A 19,912-nucleotide genomic window follows, 5' to 3' on the forward strand; every position below is an offset into this window, starting at 1 on the left:
ATCGGGCTCCCTGTGAGTCTGCTTCTCCCTCTGCCTGCCACTCCCCCTGGTTGTGCTCTCTCTCTCTCTCTGACAAATAAATAAATAAAATCATTAGAAAAAATCAACTGTAAAATTAAAAATTGATCACCGATAAAGAATGGAGGGATAGACCAGAATGGAGAGGAATAAAAGCTAGGCTTCTTTGAATATGCATTTTCTTATAGAGTTGACCCTGAAACCATGTAATTATTATTTTTCATCATTATAAAGCTAAAGTTTAAAAGGCAGTCTCCAAAAATTGAAAGCAAAATGCTGAGTGTACTGATACAGCCACTTTGTGGCATAATCACACAGAAGAAATCCCTGTTGATTTTAAAATAGACACTGGAGAAAACACAGCAAATGCATTTTTAACCGTTGTCAGTAATGATATCAGATATGGTGGTGTTTGTATTATTATACTGAAATCGAGTGAATTGTGGGATAAAGCAAGTGAGTGTTTATGTTCGCGTCATTGATCTGGATTTCGTAGGAGACAGAAAACATAGGGTAAGCATGACGCTAATTAAAAACACTGTAATCCCGAATTGAATTGCACGTTTCAACCAAGAATGTACTTCATGTTTAAAAAAACACCATCTTCCTAACTCTGTCCACTGAAAGGGCCTAGAAACAATGATTAACCCAGTGGTGAGACCATCTCTAATACCCTGACTGTGGTCTCCAGACACTGCTTGCACTCAAAAGGAATCAGGGCCCCGTGAAGAAAGAGTGTGGGGCAGGAAATGTACAAGGTGATCTGGAACATCTTGTCATTCCAGAAAACAAAGACATTCTGGCTTCTGTACATCAGGTCATGAATAGAAAGAAGAGGCTCCTGCTGGCCCAAGCGGGGTCATTTCAGCATCAGTAAAGATAATTAATGAAAAATAACGGAACCCCGCTAAATATGTTTATATTCATGAATCACGGTGCTTAAAAAACCCAAAGTGGTTGCTAGAGAACCAATGTGTTATCTTGAAAATGAAGGAAGGGGCGCCTGGGTGGCTCAGTGGGTTAAACCTTGTCTTCAGCTCGGGTCATGATCCCAGGGTCCTGGGATCGAGCCCCGCATTGGGCTCTCTGCTCCGCAGGGAGCCTGCCTCCCCCTCTCTCTCTGCCTGCCTCTCTGCCTACTTGTGATCTCTCTTTTTGTCAAATAAATAAATAAAATCTTTAAAAAAAAAAAGAAAGAAAAGAAAATGAAGGAAAAGAATCGAGCCTTCATCCTGCCTTTCCCATACCAACTATACACTGTAGCGTCACAGTTAATAGAAGGAAGTTCCTTTTTTTGGAAGGATTCTGGCTAGTGAATGAGGAAGGAATAGTGGAGTCAGAGATAGTCATCATCTGGTAGCTCCCAATGAATTAATGGGTCAGGCCACAATGACCAGTGGTGGTCAACATCACAGAAAGAGAGATGGCCAGATGTTCTGGGCCTCCTGATGGAAGCACAATACAGTTATGGTGTATTCTGGCCAAACTCTAGAATCTGATCTATTTACACCTCCCTTGAACCACACCAGTACAGGGGAACATATGAAAGGAAACTATAGGGATAAAGCCGGCAAAGCAGACCACAAGAAACTCTATAGGACAAACCTTCTGGTTTCTTCAACTAAATTGCAAGGGGAAAGAGGATAAAGGAAGGAATTTGTAGATTAGAAGAGTCTTAAGAGATACCAAGCGGTTGCTCTGTGGAGTTATTTGGACTCCAAACCAAATAGGCCAACTATTTAAAAAAAGGAAAATTAAGAAGACAGGACATTTGCATAGTGACTGTTGAATATTCATATTGTGGAATTATTTAAATGTGATAATGGCATTGTGGTGATGCTTCTTTGTAAAAGTGCTTATACTGGAGATATATACTGGAGATAAGTGCAATGATCTGATGTCTAGAATTTGCATCCGAGGGATGGGGAAACGGGAGTATGTGGGTGGAGATCATGAGTTACTGTTGAGGTCAAGTGATGGATACTTGGTGATTCCTTATACCACCCTCTCGACTTTTATATGTATACTGGAGACTTTATAATACAATATTTTAAATCCAATCCTAGTTAAGTGAACAGAAAGGATTCTAAGTAGACATTCCTTTTAAATAAGAAAAAAATTAAAGCGTTAAAATTACAAAAAAAAAAAATCACTCTCTTGGAGTCATGTGTGAACCTAGCATGAAGTAGCTTAAAAAAACAAAAAAGAGGGGCGCCTTGGTGGCTCAGTGGGTTAAGCCTCTGCCTTCAGCTTAGGTCATGATCTCAGGGTCCTGGGATCGAGCCCCGCATTGGGCTCTCTGCTCAGCGGGGAGCCTGCCTCCCCCTCTCTCTCTGCCTGCCTCTCTGCCTACTTGGGATCTCTCTCTCTGTCAAATAAAATCTTTTTAAAAATTTTAAAAAAGAAGTAAAAAGAGCAGAGTATGAAATATCACCAATTAACCTAATGTCTCTTTTTCATACTGTAATTCCATGTTCAAGTTTACAAGAACAATGAATCCTGCTCTCAAATAATTTTCAGTTTGGTAGAAAAGAGGTATTCCACGGTTCAGCGAGCAGTTTGTGCCAGATGAGCACGGCACGGCCCCACCTTGCAGGAACTCACCGCCTAGAGCGGGAGACACAGGTGCAGAGAAAAGGTCACTGTCCTTTGGTAAACGCTGCCAGAGATCTGGGTGTTGTGGAAGCCTAGAGTAGGAGCAGTTGGCTCTGCCCAAGCTCCAGGGAGGCTCCTTGGAGGAAACAAAGCCTCAGTTCAATGTCAAAGGACACATAGCAGCTATCCAGTGCAAGCGGTGGGAAAGACAGTGGGCAGAGGTAATTGTATCTACAAAGGCCTGAAAGTATATGGCGGTTTTCTTGTGTTGTGCCCTGCACATATGTAAGAACATATGTTCTTACCACCATAATTAAATTATCTACCTCTATTTCTCTTTCCCTTTGTAAATCCACTGGAGGACTATAAGTACCTGGGGCAGAAACCTTACTTTCCTCCTTTTCCTTCTCACCTTCAGATTCACCTAACACAGCAGGTGCTCAGCAAGTGTCTGTTGACCTCCAGTGAGTTCAAGTGTAGGGGGATTCTAAGACGAACCAAGGTAGATAAAAAGGCATAGGTAATTGCCACGGGGGCTCAGATGGGCCTGCGTGATGAGAGAGCCCAGTTTATGGTTAGGAACAATATTTCTTTTTTATTATTTTTAAATGCCTATTGATGCCTGTGCTGTTTTGCCTCTGAAAGTCTCTTTTGTGTCCTTGCAGAGTGAAGAGTTCCACATCTACACGCAGTACTGCACCAACTACCCAAGGTACACATTGGCCATAAGCAGTAGTGCCTCCGGGCATTTGCATCCAGAGTCAGGTTGAGGGGTCCAGTGTGTGCTGGTGGCAGGTGGTCTGCACCCAGCACGGCACTGAATGCCATGGGGAGGTCTCATGGCATGCTGAGAATGGCTGACGGGGTACCCAGGTGGGGAGCCATTCAGCTGAGGGACTCCCGGCAGAGCCAGTGGGAAGGACGTTGTGCAAGAGACTAAAAAGATCGGGAGGCATCCTTCAGGGGAAAACTAAGTGAACCGGTTGTGTTCAGCTCGAATTCTTGCCTGTTCCCCCCCCCTTGCCGCATGGCACGCTTTGAAGAATTTGAGAGGCACATAGAATGAGTTTATATAATCTAGCTGGGGATAAATTATCTAATATTTTTCCTATAGAAGCTCTGAGAACTATGTAAAAAGGACTTCTCGTCTCCCCTGGATCATGGCTTCAGTTTTGCTGATCTGGGGAGCCACACAGGAGGGCAGTTGAGGGAATGTCGTACAGACAATATCATGACCATTTCAGTAATGGAGCCAGGCCAAAGGTCAATGTCATCATTTCTTTTTTTCAGCAAAAAACTTTGATTGAGTATTTCTTGAGTCCTAATCACTGTGTTAAATGCTACCAGTGAAAAATGTTTTTGAATTTAACTTGCACAATAATCCAGAGATGTCAAAGGATTCCAGAAAACCGAAGCATGCGTCCCAGTGCAGGCACGCGAGGATAGGTTCTCAATGATTGCTTCCTCATCGTCACCCTGTCCCAACCCAATGTATGCACAAAGGAACCTAGACTCCCACAGTTTGCTGATTTTATAAGGGCCACATAGGTCATGAGTGGCCAAACTGGGATTTTAATGGAGATTTCTCCAACCTCGGACCTCATGCTACTACATCCTTGTTAAGTTTCTCAGCAGAACTTGAGTCGTTCTCTTAAGGGACCAGCCGGGAAGATAAGAGTGACCTACTCTGTTGTCTGTCTTGGTGGAAACATGTCTGTAAGTCTAAAGGGGGTGGCAGGATCCACCCGCAGGCTGCCCTCCCCACCCCCACAGCTACCACAGCAGGGAGCAACAAATGGAATGCCTGCTCAGAAGTGGCCCCAGAAAGCCAATTTGGACCCAAAGGCATGAAGCCAGAGGCCGAGACTTATGTACAAATACTTTCCACTGAAGATTGTAGTCTTCCTCTCTAAACACTGGTCAGGATGTTGTGCTGTGGGGATGTATTTGGTTAGTGGCCAACCGTACTTTTCCCAGGTTTCCCTAAAAACCAAAGAAAAACCACAAAAACCCACATGCAAATTGGTACAGCTATCAGCATATCCTTATCAGTAGACATACCCGGAGTTTACACAGCTTCACTTAAGCAATGATCTCTTCTACAGTAGTGGTTTCCACCTCTGTGCTGAAGGCAGCAAAAAAACTGTCGGATGCCTCAACCAAATCCCGTGAACTGGAAGCTAAAATCCAACATGGCACCACGTCCTGCTCCTGAGAAACCACAGACTCGGCCCTCAACGTCTCCACTCCACTCCAAAGGGAAAGGAAAACAGAACAAAAACAAAAACATTCAAACTCTGAAGAATCAACCCATTTCTGGACCCCATTATCAGTGTGGGAGACACTGGAAGGGCTTGCCTGGGGGAATATGTCAGCAGAAGTTTCATGATACATAAGTCATCTGAAGAAACGACTTCTGAATTTACAATTTGGGAAGTTTATATTAAGAAGAGTTTTCGGACTTAGTAATAAGAAAGGAGAGTACAAAACAAAGGCTGCTTCAGGGTCAAAGGACAGGCAGAATAGTTCATGTGAGAGCACCAGGGAGTCTGGTCCCAAGCCCGCTATGCATTGGCAGGAAATGGGAACTAATATCCTAGCCTTCTAGCAACTTTTAGGGTTTTTTGAGCATCAGACTCAACTAAATGCAGTCGTGGATAGGATGTTAGGGAAGACCAAATCAACAAAGACAAATTAATGTGGTATGGACTTAATTGTGTGTCCTAGAAGCTAAAGATACATGAGAGAAAGGAGTAGGAAGGAGCGTCTGGGTGGCTCAGTTGGTTAAGCAACTGCCTTCGGCTCAGGTCATGATCCTGGAGTGCCGGGATGGGGTCCCACCTCAAGCTCTCTGCTCAGCAGCAAGTTTGCTTCTCCTGCTGACCTTCCCCCCTCTTGTGCTCTCTATCATTCTCTCTCAAATAAATAAATAAAATCTTAAAAAAAAAAAAAAAGATAAAGAAAAAGAAGAGAGTAGGAAGTCCCAGGGAGGAGAGTTAAGACCAGTCTCCTGGAGAGGAAGTGTTTTCTATTTTGGGTTTTACAGTATTTTCATGTTTTCTTTTCTTTTTTATTGTGTATCTTCAACTTTGAGGAAGGAAAGAAACAAGTTAGCTGAGAGATGCTCGCAAATCACACTTAGGGAAGCAGGTTCTTGCCCTGTTGTGTGATTTTCATATTCACAGAAAAATATTTTGCTCTTGGCCCGTCTCCAGTTTGCTTTCTGAAGCCCCGGTCTGCTGTCCCCCCACTGTCTTACCAAGCTAAGAGTGCCGGCCGTCACAGCCCATCTGACAACATTTCTTCTCCCCTTGGATCCAGGCTAGAGATACTGAATGTCGCCAGCACACCTTGACAGATGTCCACCTTCTTCATACCAGTCACGCCCCAGCAGTTTCGCTGGAAGAGACACAAGCCCTTCTTCCTTTCCCCAAGGAGGGGCCCAGGCCCTGTCAGGTCATTGTCCTCAGCTGTCTCCCTGGGCCCTGAGCCCAGAGTTCAGTGAGCGCCTCCCAGTCTGTTGCAGGTGTCCTGTCCTTGGGCAGGAGCTGAAGCCATCAGCTGGCCAAAGGACAACTGGGCAGCCAGTTCTGGCTCTGAAAGAACCTTCATAAAGACCCTCAGCTACATGATAAGGAGTCGTTTTGAAATATCAGCTTCTGGAGGAACTAAACCCATTTGGACAGATAATTCTCAAAGCACATGGGCACAAAAGCAATTCTAATAGGTTCATTAGGAGACCTCCATCTCACTTCCTTCCAAGGACTCTTATTTTGTTGTTTGGCTCTAATTTTCTAAATTAATCCTGGAAACATATTACTGACTTGGGGAGAGAGGGGCCGAAATCACTTCCACCTGCTTTCTTCTAAGTTACGAGACCATATGATTTTAATTTACATGTGTGTATGAGACTCCACAAGCTCACTGGCTTTCATGTACAAGATACGAACACTGTTTTGATTATTCCCCTGGGGTGTTAGGGGGCTATACTTACCACCTTTGGGGGAGCTGGGATGCAGAAGGAACTCTGACCCACTTTCCTAGTCCACTGAGGCACACTCCCTAAGAAGTAAGGTTCTCTCGTTGTTTCAGAAACTCTCTTTAGAGGGATCTGTTCAAAGATTCTCCAAGGGGAGTTAACCTATGAGCCACATTCTCCAAAGCTCTGCACAGAGTGTCCGGCAGTTTGTGATTTCTACAAAGGCAACCAGCAAAAGGGGTGACAGATGTCTAGCACGGGGCTGGCTCTCCTAAAGAAGGAGCTCCTTTTTCCTGGTACAGAGGTGCCCCCTCCTTGCAGTCTGACCTGTGGAGACCGAATACGGATGGGCGGTTCCAGCACTGCACCAGTACCCACATGGGAAGCAACCAGGGGCTATCACCCGACTCAGATCCCCTTTTGGCCAAGCATGTGTCGTGACTGGGGACTGCTTCCCTAGAAGGGAGGAGGAGCTTGCTGCTTAGAAGCCATATGTCCACATGCAACCAGCTTTCTCTAGTGCTCTTTTCTAATCCATCCACCCAAAGAGACACCTTTTTCTAATTTGTCCAGGGGCATTTTAGTCTAAATATAGCTCTGTTTCTCCCTTACGTGCTTTAGGGCATGTAAAACTTGAATACCCATCTTATGACTACAGTTCAGATAAAAACGTGGATCGTTTTCACAGGTCAGTGGCTGTGCTGACGGAGTGCATGCGGAACAAGATGGTGGCCAAGTTCTTCCGGGAACGTCAGGAAACTCTGAAACACTCACTGCCTCTGGGGTCCTATCTCTTGAAGCCAGTTCAGCGGATTCTCAAATATCATCTCCTCTTACACGTAAGTTTCTGCCTGCCCTTGACTACGTTCCAGGGGATGGCGATTCGGTGCACAGATCTATTACGCTGAGGGGGAAAAACGATCAGAAAAGGCTGTGGACATATGGAAACGTTTTCCACACTCGTACTTTACAACGGACTAATCTGCTTTGAGGAATTAGAGATATTTATATTCTGGGTCTGCAGCCTCATTGACAACAGCCAAGTGAAAAGATTCATTTTAGCTCTGATTCTGATAGGGCTTAGGAGTGCCTCATTCTGGGCAGTGGATGGTTTCAGGCAGAGAGCTCTCACCTTAATGAGAAGCAGATTTCTGTGTGTTTTATCTCCACGAGCCTAGACTCAGTAGCCAGTTGGGCAGGGGCGCCATCTGTCACAGACTGGCTTTTGTACAAGCAAAGAGAAGGAGCCGAAAGAGGAGAAGCCAGATGACTAGTGTGATGAATGATTTGAGCGGGGCTTAGCACGGCGCCATCGCATTGATTGCATTTCCGTGATTTGTATACAATGAAGGAGGCTTTAGAAACAACGGTAGACGTAGCTCTCACATTCTCTTGTCTTCTCTCTAAGGAAGTTGGTAAAATTGGTGAAAAGTTTTCTCACAAGTCATTCCTGTTGGGTTAATAGGATTGGAGTGCCCTTATAACACAAGGAGGACCTAGCGTGGTGCTTAGAGGCTAGGCTCTGGGTTCCAATCCTGTAAATTGTCCATGTTCACTGTACCTCACAGGCAGTCCATAAAAGTGAGCTATTGCTTTGTTTTATTGCTTGATCATACTACATTAAAATCTTATGACTTTAATCCAGAGCTCTTATCTGTATCACCAAGCCTGTAATTTATATGTATCTCTTTTTAAATGATTCCAGGTTTCCAACTTGGATAATCATTCCAGATTTGCTCTGTTCACACACATCAACAATTTTAACAACGCTTATGGTCCAACTTTACTAGAAATTTCTCAGCTTTGTCCCTTTGGCCAGGTGGCTCATGTTTGGAGAATCTGGTGTCCTGTGAAGCCGCACCAGGGATATCATTTTAATTGTTAAATTAATACCCATGACCCCTTAGATTAGTGGGATTAATTTGCTAAACCAGTGTCCAGGTAATGCTGACATCATATCTGACCCAGGAAAAATCTCTCCAGGACAGTACTAATATGGCGTTTAAGACTAGTGTGTCTCAGTGATCTCTAAACATAGCCTTCTAGATAGTTAGGCAGCCATCAATCAAAAGCAAAGCCTAAGATAACAGTCACTTAAGCATGGGAGACACAGCAAGTCAAGATCCTTACAAAAAGACAATTGATAGGGAAGCATAGCTCTTACCCTCTAAATTAAGAACTGGTGTCTTGGATTAGGTTGCGATAAGAAAATCCCATAGCCTGGGTGGCTTCAACAGCAAACAGTTATCTCTCACAATTTAGACATGGGAAGGCCAAGATCAAGGCACCAGTCTGGTCAAGTTCTTATGATTTTGCTGCCTGGGTTGTATTCTCACTTCCTTATGAGGTAGAAAGAGGCAAGAGAGGTCTATGAGAGCACTAATCCCCTCCGTGAGGGCTCCATCCTCATGACCCGATTACCTCCCAACGGCCCCACGTCCTAAGACCAGCACAATGGGGGGTTAGGATTTCAACATGTGGCTTTGGCGGGGTGGGGGGGACACAAGCATTCCGTGCATAACAACTGGTAATGAAGAACGGTGGTTAGATTAATCAAAAACTAACTTCTGGTTGCCTTTGAAGTATTTTTGCTTTGAAGGGTGATTTAGAGGGCTCCTTCTGTGTCGTTTACATCACTTCAAAGCTGTGTAGCCATCCATGAAGGTTTGCACAGGAAAACACTCTGTACTCGGGAGTCTGTCTGTTGTTGGACAGGACTGCGTCTTAGACCAGAAGAAGAAATTAGTATTTTTTCTAATCTGCTATAGATCTGGAGCTTACCTGAGAGCTGTCATTTTAGTGGTATAGTTTCATAGGGCCTTTCTAACAGCTGGGTCTGAGTGTGGGAAGCAAATGCGAATTCCTTCCCAGTTTCTAGCTAGATGGAAAACTTGAGTATGTAGTAAAAGCAAACAGAGATTTACAAAGTAGGATTATAAAATAATGGAACTAACCTTCATAAGCTACCATAAGATTCAACCTCCATCCTTTGGCTTAATGATTATGTACATCATTGATGTCCCAGAAATGATCTAATTGACTATAATATCTTCTTATTGTTTTACATATTTGTATAGGTTACTGTTACTGTTTTAAGAAGATAGAGCACCAACTTAATAAGCATTTATTGACCCCTAGCTCTCTGGTCATTACTATTGAGTAGATAAAGAATGAAATAAAAATAAATGATACAACAGTCCCTCTCCATAGGTTGTTGAGGGGTCTAGGGACATGTGTCTTCTGTGCTGGAAAGAATTAGAGCAGAGCTCATGTCCCTGTCGTGTCCCTTGGGTTGTAGAACTCCAGGGCTGACCTGAGCGCTGATCGCCGGAGAATACGTGAACCATGAGATCATTCTCAATACTCTGAAGGCTTGTATTTCATGAACTTCATTTGGGGCTTTAAAGCCTTGACTACAAGGAAAGTCACTTGCTATACACATACTTTTGAAGAAGTGTCCAGGGCGGCTGGGTGGCTCAGTGGGTTAAGCCGCTGCCTTCGGCTGGGGTCATGATCTCAGGGTCCTGGGATCGAGTCCCACGTCAGGCTCTCTGCTTAGCAGGGAGCCTGCTTCCCTTCCTCTCTCTAAGCCTGCCTCTCTGCCTACTTGTGATCTCTCTCTGTCAAATAAATAAATAAAGTCTTTTAAAAAAATAAAATAAAAAATAAAGATAGCGTCCACTCTGTGGTTCAGTCTGTTACATAGTCCTGTGTTACATATTATATTTCCTCTGGGAGGAAAAGGAAAGTATGTTTTCTATCCTGTAAGGGTGAGAACTCTATTACCATTGGCCACCAGGAAACTCCAAAGTCTCCAAACGTAATAGCAACTCTTGTATCTATTGTAAATGTTGCATCCTTACGAGACTTAATGGACCATATAGTGTTTTCTTTTATCTTCCTTGTCATGAAATTCTAATCCACTCCCCCCATTTTCATTCCCATTTTACCATTTTGTTGCAAGTCTGTTCTGGTAAACTATCTCAGGTTCTTAAGGCATGATGGTAGCGTGTAAGTAGAGGCAAAAGTGAAATTCGGGGAACTCATCGTGTGTGTCACTGGCTATACAAGAAAAAAGTGAAAATAGTTGTCTTTTTTTTTTTTTAAAGGAAATAGAAAATCACCTTGACAAGGACACCGAAGGCTACGACGTGGTGCTTGATGCTATTGACACGATGCAGCGAGTGGCCTGGCACATCAACGACATGAAGAGGAAGCATGAGCACGCGGTCCGGTTGCAGGTGAACTTGAGACGGTGGTGCCTGGCGGTGCTGCAGGGCATGGACTTGTTACCATTTTCTTTCTTTTTTTAAAAGATTGTATTTATTTATTTGAGAGAGAGAGCACGAGCAGGTGCAGGGGAGAGCGGCAGAGAGAGAGGGAGAAGCCAGCTCCCCACTGAGCAGGAAGCCTGATGCAGGACTTGATCGAAAGATCCTGGGATCATGACCTGAGCCGAAGGCAGACACTCAACCCACTGAGCCCCCCAGGTGCCCCTACCATTTTCCAAATCAGATTCTAAGGCTGCTCAAGTATTCCATTTCCTCCACCGTCTTCATTGGAGGTCTCCTTGAAGGAAGATGAGGACGTGGCTAATTTGATCACTGTTTAAGGTGTTATTTAAGAGAAATTACATTATAACTTTAAACGAATAGTTTGTTCATAGCCCCTTCAGTTACCCAGGTTAGAAGTTGGAGTCTCCGGCACCCTTAGCTTGTGTTAATTACAAATACATCCTTCTTCTTGGAAGCAACTTTCTCTAAGCTGTTGGAAGGGTTTTGAGTCTTACTTCCTGTCTCCCTAGTAAATGCAGAACTGTGGGTTGGTACATGTGTGGTGTGGGACAGGGACTCAGAGAAAGGAGAGCTAAGTCTGGACGCAGGTTCTCTCCCGCTCCATTTGGGACGAGGCTCACCAGTGTATGTTAGAGTCCTCATTTCTAAAATAAGACAGACGAGAGATTTGCTAAGCCTCTTTCCAGCACCAGTGTTTTAGACCCTAAATCCTCAGAGACATTTGATAAATGCTAACTCAACGATCATGTCCCAGGTTCACTATTTAAAAACAAAAGGTCGGGGCACCTGGGTGGCATAGTCTGTTGAGCGTCTGCCTTTGGTTCAGGTCATGATCCCAGGGTCCTAGGATCGAGTCCCATGTCTGGCTCCCTGTTCAGCTAGGAGTCTGTTTCTCTCGCTCCCTTTGCTGTGCATGCGCTCTCTCTCTCTCTCTCTCTCTCTCTGTCAAATAAATAAATAAAATCTTAAATAAAAATAAAAACAAAAGGTTGGGGCACCTGGGTGGTTTAGTCAGTGAACCATCTACCTTCAACTCAGGTCTTGATCTCAGGGTCCTGAGACCAAGCCCCGTGTCAGGCTCCTGCTCATCTGGGAATCTGCTTCTCCCTCTCCCTCTGCTCCTCCCCCACCCCTGATTGTGCCAAAATTTTAAATTTTCATATAAATTTTTTTAAATTAAAAAAAATAAAAACAAAAGGTCATGTGGGCCTGGAAGCTGGTCACAGGCTCCTCTGTGTCCCTGGAGTGAGACATGAAAGTCCAGAGTGACTCCATGCTGTGTGGAGCCCCTATGCCCAACTCAAGAAAAAAGATACATTATTGAGCTCAAAAATCAAAACAAAACTCTAGGATTCATCTATAGGCAGCCAGAGTGTAGTATGAAGTAATTGATGCTCAGAAATCGAGCGAAGGTGACATTCTAGTCTTCCAGGCCATGTCTGGTTTTTAGAATAGTCAGAAAAGCTTTCGTGTGTCGTCAGCCGCATGTTCTGTGGACATAACATCCATCGCATATTCAGAAATGGCTAAATGACTGGTTGGTTTTTCACATCTTAGAAATCTGTTTGGCATTCTGAAGACGCTGCTAAACCAGGCTCTGGCCCAGACTTTTATCCCCATTCCTATCCATTTCTACTTTCAACCAGTGAAATTTGGGGCTGTCCGCTGGACTGCTTAATTAAATGCTATTTGCGAATATTTTCATTTTTCAAAACAGTAAGAAATCCACTTCCTTAAAAAACACTGGTGTGGACATACAGCACATCCCAAAGACACTTCGAAGTCCTGTTCTCAGTTGATATTTATCAAGTGCCATTAAAAATGTGGTAGTGACGAACTTCATTTCCTTTCCCCTAACAAATGGGATTAATACCAGGAAATTTCTAAGATGCATCTTCCGTGTCTTCTCACCACCCTTAGTTCTGAGTTACTTGTATGTAGTATGGATTTCAATTTCTGGAAGAAGGTTTGCATGTCAGTAGCTCTGAAGGTTTTTATGCAGAGAATGTGGGTGAGAATGTCAAGAGAAAGATGCCTTTCAGAGAAGGTCACATACCTGTGTCCTCTTTACCCAGTTTTTGAGAGTCCTAAGTGTTGTCAGCGGCCCTAGCAAAGGATTATCAAGGAATGGAAATAAGTAATTGGCAACTCAGCAATTAACAACTTGATTCATTTCTGTTAACCCTTAAGTGGCAGCACCCGTATATGTAGGTTTAGGTCATGGATCGTTAGACACCACTGGACGCCAAACAGATCTATTAGAGCCCATCAGAGATGGTCAGGCCCCATTCTTGAGAGTCTGCATATGGGCCACCATGTCCTTGCAGCCACGTCTTCCCACCTCCTTGCTTAGTCACCCGGAATGGTCACTTTTTCAGGAGATACAGAGTCTGCTTACTAACTGGAAGGGGCCAGACCTGACCAGCTATGGGGAGCTGGTGCTGGAAGGCACCTTTCGCATCCAGCGCGCCAAGAACGAGCGGACGCTCTTCCTCTTTGACAAGCTGCTGCTCATCACAAAGAAAAGAGACGACACGTTCACGTACAAAGCCCACATCCTGGTAGGTCTGCGTGCTGGGGGCGGGGGTGGTTTGTTCCGTTCTCTTCCGAGCATGCCTCACCCTCTCTCTGCTGTCCTGCGCAGTGCGGCAACCTCATGCTTGTGGAAGTGATTCCAAAGGAGCCACTCAGCTTCAGCGTCTTCCACTATAAGAACCCGAAGCTGCAGCACACAGTTCAGGTAACAGCCGGGCCCTCCTGGCCTCGCGGGGCTCGCTCGTGGGAAGGAGGAGCGCCGTGTGTTGGCCAGCCTTTCCAGAGCCTTCTGGCCGCAAGGCCTGTTTCCCACCTTGTCAGAGGGTTATCAAAGGGTCTAATCTTGTGTCTTGGGGAGGCACAAGCCATCTGACTGTCCACGTTGCCTTCTGGTAGGCTAAGTCCCAGCAGGACAAACGCCTGTGGGTTCTGCACCTGAAGAGGCTGATCCTGGAGAACCATGCGGCCAAGATTCCGGCAAAGGTAAGACGATGAGGTCAACAAACATGGAAATGTGAAGGAATTCAAGTCCCAGAAGGCAGCCTGCCTGGAATAAATGTTCACCTTCCAGATAAAGAAAATAGAGAGGATACAGATGGGATCAACTCAACCCGTCAGGTACATTAAGAAGATTCACATATATGGAACTTGTCAAAGGTTTTTTTTTTTTAATATTTATTAATTTACTTTAGAGAGAGAGAGCACAAGTAGGGGCAGGGGGAGAGGGAGAGAGTCTTCCAGGGGACTCCCTGCTGAGCTTGGAGCCTGACACGGGGCTTGATTCCAGGACCCTGAGATCACGACTTGAGCCAAAACCAAGAACCAGACGCTGAAGCAACTGAGCCACCCAGGTGCCCCAAAGGTTTTTGTTGTTGTCGTTGGTATATTTTGTTTTGGGGCTTGAGCAAATTAAAATTAAGGAAAAGACTACAAGAAAATCTTGGGAGAAGGAGTAGAATACATTTGTGAGAAGTGTTCAAAGATCCACTAAGCACCCATCGTGATCAGAGCAAGCTTAGGTTCTGTGGGAATGCTAGGGAAAGAAGATAGAGACTCAGTTATGAAGGGATTTGTCGATGAGAGAGCCAGCCACATAAACAAGAAACTCTTTGCTAAAGAGGATGAATTAATAGAGGTATAAGCCAAGTATTCTGAAGGATAAAGTGTTCAACTACAGTTGAATGGGGAAAGGAAGGAAATGCCTCTTACCTACCTCAGTTTTGAAGGATGAGGAATGTTTTTATCAAGTGGAGGAAGAGGAAACCCAAGCTGAGGGAACAGCATAAACAAAAACAAGGAGATGTGAGTGGGTGCACCCTGTTCCCAGCCCACAGATGGTGCCTCTGTGGAAGGGCTGGGTCCTCAGGAGACGGAGCAGGCGGTGAGGCTGGGGGAGTGGAAGGCAGTCCGCTGGGCTGTGAAGGTGTCTAAAGGCACACACCAAGGAGTCTGACTGTGTGGGTGGTAGGAAACTACTGAAGGCTGTGGAGGAGGGGGTTGGCATGATCTCCCCTGTGTTCTGAGCATGTCACTGCAGGGACAGGGTGATAAATGAGCTAAAGGAGTGATGCTGGCGGAAGGAGAAGAATCAGCAAGCCACCGGGGTGGTCTAGAAAACAGGCGAGGGGTACTTCCGGGAGCCCCAGCAACAGAGGGGGGAGCAGATGCAAAAGCTCTCACAGAGGCAACGTAAGTTGTCCACGAGGTGCATGAGGACAGAGAGAGAAATAGGAGTCAAGGATGAGTCAGGGGTTGGGCCCAGGAGACAGTGCTGAGTTCTGAGACAAGCTGCCAAGTGGAGGAACCGGTTGGGCGGGAGCAAGGAGCTCTCACGGTAGCGTGTATGGAGGCGAGTCAGCCCAGGTGGAAATTCAGGTCTTGGAAGCTGCGGATCTGGAGGCTCTCTTGACACAGACAGTCACTGAAGCCCTGAGCTTCAATAGGACGGCCCAGGAAAGTGTGCAAAGGAAAGAACCCCTGGGAATCACATCTCATTGATCCGCAAGCCGGTGGGGAGAATGAGCAGGGAGGTAGTAAGAAAACCGAAGGAGAAAGGCGTGGGGACAAAGGAAAGAAAGGATCTCAAAGAAGAAGAGGGTAGCTAGAGTCTCAAATGCCACAGATGGGACGGCACAGCCGATTCAAACAGGAGCGTCGAGATTTGGTTTGGCAACTAAGAGATCAGGGAGAGCTTGCAGGGTGCTAGAGAGAAATGCAGAAATGAGAAGCAGCAGACTGAAGGCTGACTTAAACAAACGCAGGAAAGATGCAAGGTGGTGGCTTGAGGAGGGGCAAGATGAGAGCGAGGCATCGGCGCAGGCGCACACCGTGGACGTGACAGTGGGCGGCAGGAAGGAAAGTGAATCGATAAGCCGAGGGGTGCTCTTTGGAACCCACCCTGGGAAGCGGGGAGGGTGGGGTCAGGAGCGCTGGGTGAGAGAGTAGTCTGGGAAAGTGGAAATCTCCCTCCCAGAGCCGGGGGAGAAGAAAGATGATTCAGGGCCAAGCACCTTTGAGATGGACTCACGTGAAGATAAAGAATCTGATTTCCCTGGAGTTGGTGCTGATGTCGTGTGTCGGCTTGGGGGAGCCCGGGTGGGGGGATCCCAGGTGGGTGTGGGCGCCTGAGGGAAAGTGGTGAGCCTCAGAACACTTGCTAAAGGAAATGGACCAGTCTGTGAGGATGAGGATGACTACAATAATTTGTTCATCCAAGACCCGACGGAGGGGGGTCACGACGGATCGGTGTGCTGAGGTCATTTGGAAATCCGCTCAGCGGCTTGGAAACTAGTGTCAAGGAACTAGGGTACAGGGGGTGAGGCCCAGCAGAGCCAGGAAAGGGGAAGCTTAGCAGCAGGGAAATGTGGGTGCCAGTCGGCACAGGCGTTGAGCACAAGCTCCAAGCTGAGCGGAGCGTGAAACCGACAGAGAACAGGCACGGCTTGAAGGACCGCTCGCCTGCACATTCCAAACACCGGCTCAGCAGGAAAGGTGGGGAGATGGAAATACAGAGGTCTGTGGTCGAAAAGTGGACTTGGAGAGCTCTGGGTGCTGCTAGGGTCCTGGGGGCCGCTCTGTGTGTTGCTGTTCTGGAGTGGAAGGAAGGGGCGATCGAGATAAAGCCGCTAGGAGCTAAGGTGCAGGTCGAGAATGGATCGTCCTACGGACAGTGAAGCAGCCCTTGCTAGGCTGGGGGAGGAAGAAAGTGGAGCAGAAGGTGGGATGGTGGTCACGAGAATCGGACTGGGCGTGGCGGGGTTGCAGAATTAGGGCCAGGGACATTTCTGAGCAACGAGCGCCTGTTTTGCTCTGTGTATCTGAAGCTTGTTCTCGGGGCTGTCCGCCTTGATTTGGCGCCCGGGAAATGAGTGTGCATAGGTGTGTGTTGGAGCGAAGCGTGAGTCGCATCTCATCAGCGCGTTGTGAGAGGTGAGGTATGTCAGGCGGAGAAGTGACTGCGTTTTCTTCCTGGTTAGTTACCGGGCTGCTGGCCCAGTGCCCCGGACCGCCCCGAGCAATGACAGAGTGGCTTTGATAGGCCCCGCCCACGGTTCCCCTGTCTCCTGGGAAAATCAGAGCTGCCAAAGGACTCCGAAAGGCCATTATGAAACCAGACCAGCTTGCGTACCTGTCCTCTTTCTCCCACACAAGACCTGTGTGTTCCAGGCCATTCTCCCTTGACGCATTAACATGGTTCGAACAGTCACAACAGAACTGCACTCTTTTATCCAAATTCCTGACTTTTAGAATCTAAACGTTATTTTTTCCGCAACGACGTCTTGAGCACACCTACAGTGGGCTGACCATTTTGTATTTCGCCCTCAGCAAAACACCTTCTGAGGAAGGTCTTACTCTCCCCATTCTAGAAAAGTCAGAGCAGAAACTCAGCGACATGTGAGTTCTCTGCCCACATTTATACAGCTCGTACGTGACTGAGCCTGAGTCAGACCCAGGTCTGTCTGGGTGCACGGAGCAAGCATGAGCCACATTCCACAGTGCTCCCAGGGGCAATGAAAATGCATTTATTTAATATACTTGATCCACGGTGATATAATAATAATTTTCTATTTTATTTAAGTAGGTTTATTACTAAATTGAACTTTTCACTTCTTTCTTCAAGACTTCTTCTTAGATCTTTTTCTCCAAATCTTTCAAAATCTGTTTATTCCTAGTAAACAAAAGAAATGCCTAATGGGGAATTTTTGTAAACATCAAAAAAGCCTTACTGTCTAACAAAGTTACCATGAGCTGTTGGAAATTCATTCCTGTGACTCCCAACCTCCTTCCGGTCTTACGATTCAGTGATGGTCCCTGGCTGACTCCTAGAGGAAAATGTGGGAATAGTACTTTTCTGAAATTAAATGTCAAGATGGGGGGCAGGGGAAATACTAAGTCCTTAAAGTCTAAGTCTATAGATACCAGGAAACTTCTTGGAAATAAGCATTTTCTTTATTCAAATACATGATATTCACACTCACTCTGCTCTAGATTGAGAATAAAGATAAAAGTAGAGCCTTCTGCATTTTATTTTTTTAAGATTTTACTTATTTATTTGACAGAGAGAGATCACAAGTAGGTAGAGAGGCAGGCAGAGAGAGAGGGGGAAGCAGGCTCCCTGCTGAGCAGAGAGCCTGATGCAGGGCTCGATCCCAGGACCCTGATATCATGTCCTGAGCTGAAGGCAGGGGCTTAACCCACTAAGCCACCCAGGCACCCCACTTTCTGCATTTTATATATCCACCTGGTTCTAGAAATGCACTTCACAGAAATTGAGCTCCTATCTGTGTTTGAAATTAGTTCCAGCTAGTAACCTCAAACTGACTCTATGATAAAAACATCAATGTCATCAAAATCAAACCATTTGTTTTCTCAAACTTATGGTGGTTGCATCGGTAAGAAACGTAAGAAAAGCCTTACGTTTCCATTTCTTCATCGGGTGGACTGGATGCTTACAGGGTTTTTCTTGTAACATTTATAAGTGCTGCTTACATCACTGAACAACAACAAAATAATAATGGAGTAGCTGTTGCCCTTCTCCCGTTGTGTGTACAGTATGTGTGGAATAAAAAAGGGAACTGTCTTCACTAGCTGTTCTTTGTTTCGTGATTGGCTCCAGCGAGGCAATCACGCTGTCCTTTTTTTTTTTTAACCTCCTCCTGTCCTTTTTTTTTTTTTAATAAATATTATCAGTTACCTTAAACCTTTTTACTATACTTTCAGTGCAGTGTGGCAAAATACAACCAAATTATTATTTTTTTATTAATCTTTATTTTTTTATTTTTTATTTTTTTATAAACATATAATGTATTTTTATCCCCAGGGGTACAGGTCTGTGAATTGCCAGGTTTACACACTTCACAGCACTCACCACAGCACATACCCTCCCCAATGTCCATAACCCCACCTCCCCTCATGACCCCCCTCCCCCCAGCAACCCTCAGTTTGTTTTGTGAGATTAAGAGTCACTTATGGTTTGTCTCCCTCCCGATCCCATCTTGTTTCATTTATTCTTCTCCACCCCCACTGACCCCCCACACAACCAAATTATTTTTAAGGTGATTTTTCGCCCAATATTTGTAGGTTAAGTTACAGGACCCTTGAACTATGAAAATGACACAGAGGGCAAGATAGGCTACTTAAAGTAATTTTTTTCCCTCTGCATCCTCAGGCCACAGGATTCACATGAGGATAATTAACTATCTTTTTATAGTTCCCTAAACATTCATCTCGTTGGCAGCAATAATAATGAAGTCTTCGAGCTTTAAAGCTGCGAATTTTGGGGTGGAGGGGAAGAAAGCCAGAGTAAAGGATTATCTGGCCCAGTCCCTCGGTGGACAGGTGGTAATTCCGTTGGGTTGCATGCCTGTCATGCGTGTCTACCAGCACCCGTGAAAGGTGGGTCCTATCTTGCCCTTTGTGGCTTCCTTCCAGATGCGGGCTGTGAGCTTAGCGCTGGTGCCTCCATTGCATAGCGTCCTCTGTCCACCGGAGGGCGCTTGTCTGCTTGAAGCCCTTGAACTATGCGTTAGTGCCTCAAAGAAATGAGTTGTTTAAATCTTTTCATGAATCCCTTCCTCAGGTAGGATGTAGAGGTAATATAGGTCTTCTGTATGACGACAGGTAATTTAAAGAAGAAACCAAAAGTAATTGCAATTAAAGTGATTCTTTCTTTCTTTCAGGCCAAGCAAGCAATACTTGAAATGGATGCCATTCGTAAGTTTCCTTCTCTTAATACAATTTGAAATTTTGTCTCCTTGCATCTATCATATTTTATAGCTTAGAATTTATAAAAATGTCAGTTGTAAGAAAGGAACAGCTCTCTGTTCACTGTGGTAAAAAAACAGAGCCGGCAGACGGCGTGATCTCTCCTCACAGGTTGGCTTGCTTGTATGTTGATTTAACCTGGTTTATCTGTGAGTCACCTCACGGCTGGCCACGTGTCCAGATCTCTGTATCAACTAAGAATGTAAGACCTGCTGCCAGGGTCAAG

General features: G+C 45.5%; 1 protein-coding gene across 4 annotated transcripts in view; it reads left to right on the forward strand.

The window, feature by feature from the left end:
- Positions 1-19,912, forward strand: part of PLEKHG1 (pleckstrin homology and RhoGEF domain containing G1) — a 218,483-nt gene that overhangs the window by 179,263 nt on the left and 19,308 nt on the right. For all 4 annotated transcript variants that reach the window (XM_032836355.1, XM_032836354.1, XM_032836356.1 and 1 more), the window contains 7 exons: positions 3,279-3,325; positions 7,281-7,431; positions 10,702-10,833; positions 13,266-13,448; positions 13,532-13,627; positions 13,819-13,905; positions 19,602-19,635. In XM_032836355.1, coding sequence (XP_032692246.1) covers positions 3,279-3,325; positions 7,281-7,431; positions 10,702-10,833; positions 13,266-13,448; positions 13,532-13,627; positions 13,819-13,905; positions 19,602-19,635 — 730 coding nt within the window. The remainder of the gene's footprint in view (positions 1-3,278; positions 3,326-7,280; positions 7,432-10,701; positions 10,834-13,265; positions 13,449-13,531; positions 13,628-13,818; positions 13,906-19,601; positions 19,636-19,912) is intronic.

Source organism: Lontra canadensis, unplaced genomic scaffold, assembly GCF_010015895.1.
Source record: "Lontra canadensis isolate GAN:19392208 unplaced genomic scaffold, GSC_riverotter_1.0 scaffold92, whole genome shotgun sequence".
NCBI lineage: Eukaryota > Metazoa > Chordata > Mammalia > Carnivora > Mustelidae > Lontra > Lontra canadensis.